Source organism: Oncorhynchus masou, chromosome 30 (genome assembly GCF_036934945.1).
Source record: "Oncorhynchus masou masou isolate Uvic2021 chromosome 30, UVic_Omas_1.1, whole genome shotgun sequence".
Classification (NCBI taxonomy): domain Eukaryota; kingdom Metazoa; phylum Chordata; class Actinopteri; order Salmoniformes; family Salmonidae; genus Oncorhynchus; species Oncorhynchus masou.
Window position 1 is genome coordinate 17,996,809 of NC_088241.1, and position 14,502 is coordinate 18,011,310.

General features: G+C 42.3%; 1 protein-coding gene across 3 annotated transcripts in view; it reads left to right on the forward strand.

Moving 5' to 3' along the window:
• LOC135522218 (autophagy protein 5-like) overlaps positions 1-11,563 on the forward strand; it is a 36,465-nt gene extending 24,902 nt beyond the window's left edge. For 2 of the 3 annotated variants that reach the window (XM_064948278.1, XM_064948277.1), the window contains exon 9: positions 2,343-2,568. In XM_064948278.1, coding sequence (XP_064804350.1) covers positions 2,343-2,479 — 137 coding nt within the window. In that variant the 3' untranslated portion in view covers positions 2,480-2,568. Of the gene's footprint in view, positions 1-2,342; positions 2,569-10,300 lie in introns of those variants that run through there. The other variant, XM_064948279.1, reaches the window with a different exon arrangement.
• The last annotated feature ends 2,939 nt before the right edge of the window (positions 11,564-14,502 follow it).

A 14,502-nucleotide genomic window follows, 5' to 3' on the forward strand; every position in this document is an offset into this window, starting at 1 on the left:
AACTTATGCAACACCCAATTCCCCTGTGTGAAAAAGAAGTTGCCCTCTGGCACTCAATAACTGGTTGTGCCACCTATAGCTGCAATTACTGCAACCAAATGCTTCCTGTAGTTGATGATCAGTCTCTCACATCGCTGGCGAGGATTTTTGCCCACTCTTGCATGCAGAACTGCTTTAACTCAGCGACATTTGTGGATTAGGTCAGGAATTTGAGCTGTTACAGAACTTCCAATTTCTTTTGCTTTTTAACTATTTCCATGTAGACTTGATTGTGTTTTGAATCATTGTCTTGCTGTATGACCCAGCTGAGCTTCAGTTTCAGCTCACAGATGAATAGCCAGACATTCTCCTGTAGAATTCTCTGAGACAGAGCAGAATTCATGGTTCCTTCTATTAAGACAAGTCGTCCAGGTCCTGAGGCAGCAAAGCATCCCCAAACCATCACTCTACCACCACCATGCTGACCCCAAACCATCACTCTACCACCACCATGCTGACCCCAAACCATCACTCTACCACCATCATGCTGACCCCAAACCATCACTCTACCACCACCATGCTGACCCCAAACCATCACTCTACCACCACCATGCTGACCCCAAACCATCACTCTACCACCACCATGCTGACCCCAAACCATCACTCTACCACCATCATGCTGACCCCAAACCATCACTCTACCACCACCATGCTGACCCCAAACCATCACTCTACCACCAGTGTTTGATTTTCACCAGACATAATGTCATCTCATCCAAAAAGTTGACTCAAGTCTGCCAAAAAGCACCTGGATGATCATCAAGACTCTTGGAAGAATGTTCTACAGACATATGATTCAAAGGTAAAACACTGCATTCCACAGTAAGAAACTCATACCAATGATGGTGGTAGTGTGATGGTTTGCTATTTATTGTGAGCTGAAACTAAAGCTCAGCTGGGTCATACAGCAAGACAATGATTCAAAACACAATCAAGTCTACAAGCAACTAATTTGAAGTTCTGGACTTGCCTACCTGGTTAAATAAAGGTTCAATAAATAAATAAAATTTTAAAATCCACAAATGTCGCTGAGTTAAGCAGTTCTGCATGCAAGAGTGGGCTAAAATTCCTTCACAGCGACGTGAGAGAGTGATCAACAACTGCAGGAAGCACTTGGTTGCAGTCATTGCAGCTAAAAGTGGCACAACCAGTTATTGTGTGAGCAATTACTTTTTCACACAGGGGTATTGGGTGTTGCAGAACTTTGTTTATTGGATACATTTGGGAAAAAAAAAAGTGTTCTTTTGTAGACTCAGGTTGCTCTTATCTAATTAGGTTTTGGTTGAAAATCTGATAACATTCATTAACAAAAATATGCAAAAATAGTGAAAATCAGAAAGTATTTAAATATTTTTTCACGGCACTGTATTTCCATACTATATACCAGTCTGCAGGTGGTGGGTGTGCCTGAGGAGCTTCTTACTAACCCTGGATTCTTCACTCAGACAGATATTTCTAACGATCGTAACGGTTGTTCAGATATTACGTGTACATGCAACAGTATGCATCTTTTGGTAACGTATAAGGAGAAACGGTCAGTGTATGTGTGCATATGTGTGTAGTCATATAGACACTGAGCTCCTACATGACTTGGCTACGGCCCCCTCTAGTGTTTTGACCCCGCCCTTCCCCTCAGTGCTCTGATATGAGTGGGTGAAAGGTTGTGACCTGGGGCCCAGTGTCTCTGAAGGGGTGGGGCTACTGTTGCTTTGAGTAAACCAGTAACTTACAGATATCGATGTACACACATACAACATATGCCCATTGAGACTTACTCACATGGACACCCATTCAGATGCGTCTACCTGCTGGCAATCTTTCACACATTTCATGCACGTAGCCATACATCCAAACACAGAGCGCATGCAGATTATCATACTAACTCTCTCTCACACACACACACACTCTCTCATGCACACACAGAAACACACACGTGCACACCTTGTCGGGCCATCCGAGTGAGGCTCATTTGTCTTGCTGTGTGACCCCGTGGTCAGTCCCTGGGTCAGTCCTGGTCACTGTGATTGATTAATCTGTCTGTCGCTAGCCGAGAGCCTTCGGTCATTCTGAGGTGAGAGGACAACTTAAACACACGCTCACTTAACTATCGCTTGCACACACACACAAACTCCCACACTGTAATCTATGAGTGGTGATGTTTTTAAGAAAATTCTAGCATTTCTGTTTGTAGAAATAGAAATATATGGAGTCCGACACAAAGTCAAAAGGATTTTTAAGTTGGAGCTCCCTCTCATCCTCCATCTCCCCTCCTCCATGTCTCCCTTTTCTCTCTCCTTATACAGACGAGTCCAAGCGCTACCAGGTGGTGATCCATGGGATTGAGCCCCTGCTGGAGACCCCATTGCAGTGGCTGAGCGAGCACCTCAGTCACCCTGATAACTTCCTCCACATCAGCGTCATACCCGCGCCTAGCGACTGACACCCCTGGCAAAGTTTGGTAACACCCGACAACTAGGAACGTTGCAAACTCCGAACGGACTCTTTAGAGAGCAGGAAAACCCACGTGACTGGGGGACGAAGAGTGACGCAAACGCAGTGTGACGTCATCTCATTCAACTTGTCTCATAAAGGAGCCCACCAGGAGAAAATGTACCCTTCTGTTCTCCATCTCTTTTCCTCTCTTCCTTCGCCCTCTGTCTCTTTTGGACCATTATGTGTTTGGGGAAAGTTGTTCCGCCCAAAATGTGGAAGGCCAAGCTGAAAGAGGGCTGATCTGTTTAAAAAGAGAGGCAGCAAGATGCCGCTCTCCACCTCCTCTCTCCTCTTCCTTCTCCTAGAGAAAGAGACAGCCCCGACATGCTTAGTGGGACCCCCTACTAACAGAAGTTGCCTTAGTTTTCCCGAGTCACATCATGCGCTACACGGCTGGACGTTCATAAAGTCACACTGAGTTTACATGGTTGTACTGTATGCCACTGAGGAGTGAAAGGGGATTTTTAAAGACACTTCTTCATTCTTTCTCTCACTGTATTGTTATATTCTCCATCTTCCTCGCTGTATTTCCTGTCTCTTTCTTCTCTCTCTTCCTCCCTCCCCCTCTTTCTCTCTCGTGTCATTTACTGCTGATGCTCTCTCATCTCCATAGCTAATTTATCTATTAGTATTCCTTCTGCTACTAATGAGACTTCTCTCCATGCCAAGCCTTGGGGTTGTGTGTGTTGTAATTAGAGACATAATTTAAAGTCTCCTAGAGGGGGTGAGGAAGGTGTGAAGAGTACGAATGGAATCATGTCTGTCTTCTCTCTTCCGTGTCAAAGGGAAACAGAGCCAGACATGTAATTTGGAGTGTGTTGCAGTCGAAGGGGAGGGAAACTTGTGATGTCACACCTGTCTTAGCACGTCGGGCTTCCTCATTCGCCACCTAGGATGATGGGATAGGGGAGTTTACAGCTCTGAGTCAGGGCTGGGCTCGACGTGGGGTACTGTCTGAGGGGTAGCATGTGCATACGTGTGTTTATGTACATGTCCTAATGTTGTCCTTTGTTGTTACAAAGTGGGATTAAAATGCATTTCATTGTCATTTTTGGTCAATGATCGACACAAAACACCCTGTAATGTCAAAGTGGAAGACAAATTGTAACATTTATTAACAAAATACAAAAAAATTAAACTACTATATCTTGATAAGTATTCTCCCCCCTGAGACTACATGTGAGAAATGCCTTTGGCAGTGATTACAGCTGTGTCTTTTTGGCTAAGTATATAAGAGCTTTACACACCTGGATTGTACACTATTTGCCCATTATTCTTTAAAAAAGTATTCAAGCTCTGTCAAGTTGGTTGTTGATCATTGCTAGAAAGCCATTTTTATGCCTTGCCATACATTTTCAAGCAGATTTAAGTCAAAACTGTAACTAGGCCACTCAAGAACATTCACTGTGTTCTTGGTAAACAGCTCCAGTGTAGATTTGGCTTTGTGTTTTAGGTTCTTGTTCTGCTGAAAGGTGAGTTTGTCTCCCAGTGTCTGTTGGAAAGAACATTGAATCAGATTTTGCTTGTGCTTAACTGTATTCTGTTTCTTTTTATCCTAAAAAAACTCCCTAGTCCTTGCTGATGACAAGCAAACCCATAACATGATGCAGCCACCACAATGCTTGAAAATATGGAGATTGGTACACAGTAATGTGTTGTATTGGATTTGCCCCAAACATAACGCTTTGTATTCAGGACAAAAAGTAAATTTCTTTGCCACATTTTTTTGCAGTATTATTTAAGTGCCTTGTTGCAAACAGGATGCGTGTTTTAGAATATGTTTATTCTGTACATGCTTCTTTGCACTCTGTCATTTAGGTTAGTATTGTGGAGTAACTACAATGTTGTTGATCCATCCTCAGTTTTCTCATATCACAACCATTAAACTCTGTAACTGTTTTTAAATCACCATTGGCCTCGTGGTGAAATCCCTGAACAATTTCCTTCCTCTCCGGCAATTGAGTTAGGAATGACGCCTGTATCTTTGTAGTGATTGGGTGTATTGATACACCCTCCAAAGCCTAATTAATAACTTCACCATTCTCAAAGGGATATTCAGCGTCTACTGTACCAATCAGTGCCCTTCTTTGCGGGACATTGAAAAACCTCCCTGTCTTTGTGGTTGAATCTCTGCTTAAAATGTCCTACTCGATTGAGGGACATTAGCTAAATGCATGTGGGGTACAGAGATAGGGGTAGTCATTCAAAAATCATGTTAACCATTATTACTGAACACAGAATGAGTCCAACTTATGTGACTTGTTAAGCACATTTTAACTCCTGAACTTATTTAGGCTTGCCATAACAAAGGGGTTGAATACTTATTGACTCAAAACATTTCAGATTAAAAAAAAAATATATATATATATATAATTCCACTTTAACATTATTGGTTATTGTGTGTGACACAATCTCAATTTAATAGCTAACTGTGGAAAAAGTAAAGGGATGTGAATACTTTCTGAAGGCTGTGTGTGTGTGTGTGTGTGTGTGTGTGTGTGTGTGTGTGTGTGTGTGTGTGTGTGTGTGTGTGTGTGCGTGTGTGTGTGACTGCACACAGCGGACACAGACTTTTGACTCAGTCACAAAGACACACGCCGATGATGAAAAGCAGAGCTAGACTCTCATCTTGCTGACATATTTGTCTTGCTGTGGATTTCCCAGTCAACCTATTGGATTGAGTTGCTCAATACTGACAGTTCTGGCTGTATCTCTATTGCAGAGCTTTTAAATATCTCTATTGCATGTGTATACTGCCATTCCTCCTCCAAGCCCTTGCTTGGCAGCATGTCTCGCAACTCACCCAAAGGGATCCTCGGCAATCATTTATTTTTCATTACGATGGGGAAGTACAGGTAACTGCCACAATAAAGGAAACCCCAACATAAAGTGTCTTAATAGGGCGTTGGGCCACCAGAACAGCTTCAGTGCACTTTGGCATAGATTCTACAAGTGTCTGGAACTTTATTGGAGGGATGCGACACCATTCTACCATGTGAAATTCCATCATTTGGTGTTTTGTTGGTGGTGAAAAACGCTGTCTCAGGCGCCACTACAGAATCTCCCATAAGTGTTCTTTAAACCCCCTATGCTTTTTTCAGACCCTCTTTCAGTCTCTGAGATTTGATTAATTTAGCAGATGCTCTTTTTCAGATCTCTTCTAGCCATGGAAGCCAAAATAATGGGTAACTGGGCATTTTTATACATGACCCTGAGAATGATGGGATGTTAATTGCTTAATTAACTCAGGAACCACACCTGTGTGGAAGCGCCTGCTTTCAATATACTTTGTATCCCTCATTTACTCAAGTGTTTCCTTTTATTTTGGGAGTTACCTATATATGGGACACAATGTCTGACCCCAGTTCTCGTCTGTTCCCCAGGTCATCACTTAGTTCATCCTGTTGTGGTTGTTGTGGTGTTTTCATTCATGGCCATATGCCCCGCCCCTTAGAAATCAGACCGTGATGCGTCATTAAGGCTGAGGTGGCAACGAAAGGTCAGAGGTCACTAAGCAGGTCACTGGGCATGCTCTGTACTTAGGCAGTGTGATGATTGATGTTTGTGTGGTTTTTTTTTTTTGCTTTCACCATCAACAACGACCCCAAATGCTCCCCCAATGTGTTCCAACAATAGCCAAACCCTTACTGTCCTAGTCATTGGCACTAGATTCCGCGAAACCGAGCTCTCTCTCACACACACATTTTGTTTGTGTTTAACATGTTACCCTCTGACTGCTCTCAGCCCCTTGTATCAGACACATGAGAGTGATTAGTAATTTAGAGGAATCCATGACTGTATTCCCTCCATGCTGCATCCCTGTGGGATAGAGAGCAAGATTAGGGAGAGAGGATGAGTGCATAGCTGAGGTGGCCAACGGGCCTTTTCTCGGCACAAGCTCACTAAGGGGGATTTTCTGCTCTATATTTCTACATTTGGACTCTGAGCTTATTTAAAAATACTGTAGTTTTCCTTACACACACACACACACACACTAGTCAATATGCAAACAAGGGTTCTGAGGTACTTTTCCGTCCCTCTGCTGTTTGTCTTTTCTCCCTTCCTCTACTTTCTCTTGGTGACAGCAATCATACTTACAGCACAGGTACAAACAGAACCATCCAGTCAGTGGAAGCGTTACTAATGAAATATTTATAGATTAACGAAGGCTATCTTCAACTATAAGATCTTACCTGGATTCAGCGGTTTTCTCACTTTTAACTCTGCAACAAACAACAAAAATCTGCATTCTTTTTCTGTTTTTTAATTTTCTTTCTCTCCAAATACACTATTTTGCAGTGGCTTTTCTTTCATTTGCTACTTTCTGCAATGATTACAATACAATGCTGTAAAAATGTTTTTGTGTAGAATTAAAAATGAAATTTTTTATACTGTAGTTCTGGGCTATGCCTGTCTTTTTGTTCCTGTTCTGGTTTGAGTTATCATGATTGGGGTTGTTATGCATCTTATTTCTACATCAAATGTTTTTATTTCTATATGAAAACCTAATCTCACAGATTTTGTCTTTGTCATTTATTGGTGTTTATTTGACGTTCAGGGGGTGGTAAAGGGTGTACAAAATGTATCTGAGAATCGTGGACTATTAGTTTTATTTTAAATCCTTTAAAAAAATAGCTTCACCCCGTTTCTGAATCACTATTGTCTACCCTTATTATTCCATGTTTATCTCACAATCTAATCTCTTTTCAAGAGGGATGTGGTCTCTCTCTCTGCAATAAGGAAATGGCCATCCCGTCCCAGTCTCCACTTGTTGTAAACTAGTCACCAAACACATCTTAGAGATAACTCTCGTCATTGTTTCTTTCTCTTTCAATTCTTGGCACTACAAACACAGAGCGCCTTCCCTCTCTGTCCATCTCTCTCTTTTCTTCCTGCTTCAAAGGATGGAGAGAATTATGTCTGTTTTAACGAGGAAACAGCCTTTGAAGTTTGTAATTATTAAAAGGACAGAGTTCAGCTCTCTGGATGTTAGCAGCCCTAGCTCTTTCATTTGCTTTTAGTCACTCCCTCTCTCATTCCCTTTGTCTTTTCTCTCTGTCACACACTTTTCTGCTTTTGTATACCTTTTAATGACAAGTATTGAGTTGATGAAAGTCAATCTGAAATTGTATTGTTAGTTCAAAAGGAAAAAAATAAAGTACTGTCTAGCCAAAGAGTCCCCCCTCCTCTCGTTCTCTGTTGATGAGGATGTTGAGGTAAACCAGAGATGCTGGAGACCATAAGTCTCATGTGAAGTTATGAGGTGACTGGAGACAACTTTCCCCTCTGCCACCCTCACCCCGGCCTCCTCCGCACCGTGACTACACAAACACACGAATACAAACCTTATCTTTCTTACACATATTCTCTCTCACACACACACACACAGGTTCCCTTCATACCTCAAGCATACCTGTAGCCAGGGGTAAGAATGGCTGTCAGAGGAGCAAATAACTCTCTCCTCTCTCTCATTCCCGGGGGTGCCCTCTCATTTTGAGTGCGTCCCCCTCCCCTCATCCCACACAGGGGCCAACCTGTCATTAACCTAGGCCCCTAATGGGCAGGTGCTGAAGGCAGAGAAAGAGAGTCACTTCAAGGCCTTTACGGTCACTCGCCTTCATCTACATCCTCCCATCATTGTCTCAGTCGCAGTGGCTGAGTTTACTGTATCCTTTCTCTGTCTCTCTCTAATAACTGCTGTACCCACTTCCCAGCTGTAGCCTTTGGCTCAGGGTGAGTAAGTAAAGAGGAAGACTGTAATTTGTCTTTAATAGACTAGAGAATTTGACCCTCAGCTCGTGTGTGTGTGTGACAAAAATGTAAAATGTTGATTCACTGCTTACTAGGGGTGAAACGGCATGTGTATTCGTATTGAACCGTATGGTACAGGTTCCACATTGCACGGTTCGGGACGCACTGCGAACCGAACAATACATGAATAATATATTATTGCTAGAAAAATATATTTAATTGTAAAAAAATGTTTTGCATAAACCAGTGGCGTATAAATTAACGTGGGAAAAATGTCCACATAGTAATAAAGTTGTTTATAGTTGTCTGCAGCTCCGCTCATTAGTTTTTTCACTCCCAACGAGAACAGAGCTGAGGCCGTTGTAGCAGCAATTACCTTATGAAGGAATTCGCAGTTAGCTAAATGCAAAGGAGCAACATGGCGAGCCAGAACAAGAAGACGGCCCAGTATCATTCAGGTCTGCCACATGGGAACATTTCGGTTTCCCTGTAAACTATAACGGGGATTACCAACGAGTGGTGAATAAAACATCTACAACATGTAGGCTCAGTTCATTTTGCAGATAGCCTATTTGAGTGGCAATACAAGTAACATGACTCCTCATTTGCGCCGACACCTCAAAGTGCCAATCCGTGGGACTAGGCGAAAAAATGAAACGGCAAACAGTTCTCCCCACAGCCTTCAGACAGCAATATGCGTCTGACTCCGATAGGGCTAAAGAAATCAACGCAGCGATAGCAAAATTCATAGCAGCATGTATGCGACCATATCCGTGGTAGATAATGCGGGGTTCAGAAACATGTTTAAAGTGGTCGAGCGCGCTTCACTATTCCTTCCCGTACACATTTTGCCCAGACATTAAAGCCTGCTTTATACAAACAAACAAAAACTTGAGAGCGAGTTATCAGAAACGCGGTCTGTTGCTCTAACAACAGACAGTTGGACGTCTAGAGCTACAGAGAGCTACTTTACTGTAACGGTTCATTTCATTACGGTAGAATGGGGATTACAAAACCATGTCTTTCAAACACGTCCCATTGAGAGTAGTCACACCAGTGTAAACTTTGGGGAAGAGCTAAGGGAAGTAGTTGCAGTGTGGAAGTTGGAGAGGGATAATGTAACGATTCCTGTGACCACTGACAACGCTAAAAGTATTGTAAATACAGTTGCACTAGCTGGATTAGGGAAACATATAGGATGCTTTGCTCACATTATTAATCTAGCATCTAAAAAAAATGTCAGTGGATCCAATCTCGACTCCTAGCAAAGATCAGGATGGTGGTATCCGTCTGTCATAAAAGCACAACTGCTGCACATGTTTTGAAGACAAAACAGGAGATGCTGGAGCTGCCAAACTATAAACTAAGCCAAGATGTCCCTACAAGATGGAATTCAAGCCATGACATGGGTGAGAGGTACCTTGAGCAGAAAGTGACTGATCAAGTCGTGAGAAAGTATGTCAAAGGTATTGTGACCTTGTCTGAAAATTACAGAAGACTAGCAGAGGAAGTTATCAAAGTGTGCAAACCTCCCAAAACAGTCACAACACTGATATGCACTTAGGCAGGACCATGGAAACTGATGGAATGCTCTATGAAAACAATGATCCTGAAATCAATGGTGGCATCTGATGAAGATGACCCCGCAGTAAGGGATGTCAAGACTGCTATCTGAGTTAACCTGGAGCCTAGATATGCTGACCCTGGTGTCCAAGACTTCTTACACAAGAGCACCACTTTGGACCCCCGGTTCAAGTCCCTACTGCACCTGGATGCTGCTGCTTGTCTGAGAATCTACAATGAACTCACAGCAGAGATTGTGACCAATACACAACATGTGTTGTATTTATTTTGTTAATGTGACATTCATTATTTTATTAATTAGGAATTTAACAATTCATTATAAGGTAATATTTGTAATTGTCATAATAGTGTCTGATATATATATTTCTAACAACAAATCATATTTTTAATGCCACTTCAGAGAGAGTAATTGTCATCTAATTTAATTCTGCAGGGTCAAGCCACAGGAGCCAACCCCTCTCCAGAGATGGCAGACTACAGGGGTTCTACTCCAGAAAAGGAGGTGACCTCATACAGGGAAGTGGACTGTATTCCCCTGGATGCTGATCCACTTACATGGTGGAAGACCAAAGAGTTAATATACCTTCATGTTGCCATGTTAGCAAGGCGCTACCTGGCTGAGCCTGGGACCTCTGTCCCTAGAGAGATGGTATTCTCCACAGCTACCTGGCTGAGCCTGGGACCTCTGTCCCTAGAGAGATGGTATTCTCCACAGCTACCTGGCTGAGCCTGGGACCTCTGTCCCTAGAGAGATGGTTTTCTCCACAGCTACCTGGCTGAGCCTGGGACCTCTGTCCCTAGCGAGATAGTATTCTCCACAGCTACCTGGCTGAGCCTGGGACCTCTGTCCCTAGAGAGATGGTTTTCTCCACAGCTACCTGGCTGAGCCTGGGACCTCTGTCCCTGGCGAGATGGTATTCTCCACAGCTACCTGGCTGAGCCTGGGACCTCTGTCCCTAGCGAGATAGTATTCTCCACAGCTACCTGGCTGAGCCTGGGACCTCTGTCCCTGGCGAGATGGTATTCTCCACAGCTACCTGGCTGAGCCTGGGACCTCTGTCCCTGGCGAGATGGTATTCTCCACAGCGGCTGACATTGTCACAGTAAGCCGATCTGTGCTCACTGCAGATCATGTGGAAAGACTAATCTTCTTAAAGAAAAACTTGAAAATCTGATTAATTTAAAAAAAATGTAAAGTAATCAGTCTCAAGTGGTCTTATTTTGTTTAAGTCACTGCTATGTAACTTAATTTTGATATATGCTGCTGGACTATGCACTGTTGTTGAAGTTCTGTTTTAAATTACTATTTTTTTTCATGTTTTAAGGCAGGCACTGTTGTTTTTTGTTGTCCCTTTGTTTCCATATGCTCCTGGGAATTCAAGCTACCCATGTTTACTATTATAATAAATGGAAAATATAAATACAAATTACATATTTCTCAGGCATTTATTTTGTCGATGTATCGAAACCGTACCGAACTGTGAGTTTTGTGAACCATTTCACCCCTACTGTTTACAGTATTTTGGAAAAACTTCCTGAAATAAACAAAATCCAATGATGTAAATATTTATATTTAGTCCATTGGGACTTTTTCTCCGGCCCATCTGAGTACATGAAAAGTTTTGTAAAATGCACTCACGAACAGGGCCTAAAATTCACTTTTTGGTCCACCAGTCACTGTGTTAGGTAGATTTTAAAAATCTACCAGCCACTCACATTTTTTACCAGCCAAAATAAAATAAAAATCAACAATAATTACACCAATAAAACAAGAACACAGATGAGCATGCTTTGTAATGTTTCTAAAGCAATAAATGTATTACTAATGAAAATGAATGTGATATATTGTTTAATTTCATATTTTCTGTGACCTGAGCCTATAAATATCACAGATGAGACAAAATGTTCACATACCCCTTTAACAAATGCAAATGACCTAATTCAAAACCTAACTTTGTTCACTTTATAAATACATTTAAACAGTACTACTTTAACTAAAATGAAAAACAAAAAGGCAATTAAAACCTGTTTTATTAGTGAACATTGTTGATATTTGTTTGTTAATAAAAAATAAAAATACATCACTTCCGTTGTTTGGCTGTGCCTATTGCACCTTTCGAAAATGAGGTGGATAATTAAGCCTTGGGGTACAAAAGGCGATTCTGTATCATAAATACAGTCGCAGGTAGATGGGTTGACTGGCCCTTGTCTATCGCGTCGAGCCGAACAGATTCATCTGCATGTGACTGTATTCATGATACAGCACTGCCTCGCTTGCCTAATTGCTTTTACAAAACTATTACCAACATATTAAAATAACAATGAATTACATATTTTCATTAACGTTATTTTGACATTTTGACCAACAAAAAAATCGAACAGAAAAGGTGGGAGGTTAACGTGGTAACGTGACTAGAGATTCATGTACCTGTGAGATTGAGAATCGGACTAACAGTTGCGTTGTCTTCTCTTTAGCAGTTGAAACGCAAACATTTAAAAACAACGTGGCTTGGAAACAAAACAATGTAAATAGCCAAGAAACACAAGAACAAAGTATTATTTCAGTTGACGTGCGTTCCAAGTAAATTAGACCAATTTTTATGCCTGTGCGCAACGCTTCTAAAAAGGAATCTTTCACTCAGCTCTTAAGGCGCACATAGCCCCCAGCCAGGCAGTGTTGCAGCGCGAGGTGGGATAAGCAAAAGCAGAGTTTCCCACAGTCGGTCCAGCGCCCCCCCCCCCCCTTTTTTTTGTTTTTTGCTCTACACAGCTGATTCAAATAACCAACTAGTCATCATGCTTTAATTATTTGAATCAGCTGGATCGTAGTTCTTTGACTTTGTGCAATTAATTTACCAGCTATGGAATGTAACAATACATAATAAATACTTTTAAAACAACTACTGCAACATTTATTTAGCTATAAATGTGATCATCATTTACTATTTATATTCACAAATGCGATTGAAATGCTTGCACTTTGGACCCCTGACCATCCTCCAACTTGGCTGGTGAAATAGACATTTTTACCCACCAGTGCCAAAATCTACCTGCATTTGGCAGGTGGCATGTGCTAATTTTAGGCCCTGCTCACAGAACCAATACATGCTCATAGTACATTCACCCACATTGATATATAGCACCAGCTATAAGCCCCCTTCACACACAGTTACAGTCACACATAATACATAACCTCTCTCATTGAAGTAGCAAGGATATTGTTTGCATATGTGCATATGATGTGGTATGGAGAGAGAAAGAGAGAGAGAGAGAGAGAGAGAGAGAGAGAGAGAGAGAGAGAGAGAGTGTGTCACATTCAGGATCGAGGGAGGGAGACAAAAGGAGCGGTGTGTGGTGGCAGGAAGCGAGGGAAGTTAATCATAATTCTTAATCGGAGGGCTTCACACGTGGCTCGTAAATTCACACAGCAGAACACTAATTGCTATAATGCCCGAACAACTCACTCCCCTTCCCATCCTTACTCCATCTGTGTCATCTGGATAGGGCCGATGACAACACTGTGGAAATCTGTGGGCCACTAGTCCCATAAGGGACTAGAAGATTCCTTTCTCATGATTATGTAAAGATGTTAATTCATATAAATTCAGTTCTTTGGGTGTCTCAGCAAGAGAAAGGTACTCAGCAAATCTTTTCAAGCCTGGTGTATCCCACATTGCGGCGCACAATTGGCCCAGTGTCGTCTGGGTTAGGGGAGGGTTTGGCTGGGGTAGGCCGTCATTGTAGATATGAATTTGTTCTTAACTGACTTGCCTAGTTAAATAAAGGTTAAATATATACATCTGTGATAAATCTGCACCTCGCACAGACACACACTCACATACTTGCACACATATGCAGATGCATGCCACCTATGCACGATGGCGGTGACTCAGCACTACATCACTGTAGTCATCTTTGTTCAGCCTCGAGCTTCATTGGGACAGATGAGCTTCATTTGCTGCTCCTTTGTATTCAACCACAGTTCCCCTTGGTTCCCAGATGCAAGTTGCACAGCGGTATGTCCATGTGTTCAAGTGACCAACTGTACTGTACTGGTCATAATTTTTCCCTTCTCTGCGGTTCATATGACCCGGTCACCATGTGTTCTGGTCCTTATCTGTAACTACGGCTCACCTCTTCTGGTCCTCATCTGGTCCTCATCTGGTTTCTGTTTTTGTCCTAAAATGGGGTCGACATCCTGTCAAGATGGGCTAAAGGGGACAGGTTCGGGAAGTTCTATGAGGCAGAGAGAGATGTATCACATCCCATTGAGTTTGATGACCCCCCCTTCTGCTTGCGTAATGCTGTCCTTGTTACAGTATATTTATGGCAAAGCTAGGGTTTGTTTTCTGGAAACATCCTCATCGATGGCGTCAGCCTGGAAGGGAACTCACAAGTTGGTATTTCGTTGTGTGCGTATGCGTGTGTGTCGGGGGGTCTGTTTCGTCTACGGTTTCATTGATAGAAACTAAGACACACAACGAAAGAGTCTTGTGGAGAGAACATTAACTTGCAGATGGAGACGCTAAATACAACTGACACTTTTGTGTGTAAACTATCGCTTAGCTTTATTTACTCCTCTGTCACACAGCCAGAGTGTGTGTGTCTGTGACAGTGAAAGAGAGGGAGAGTTGT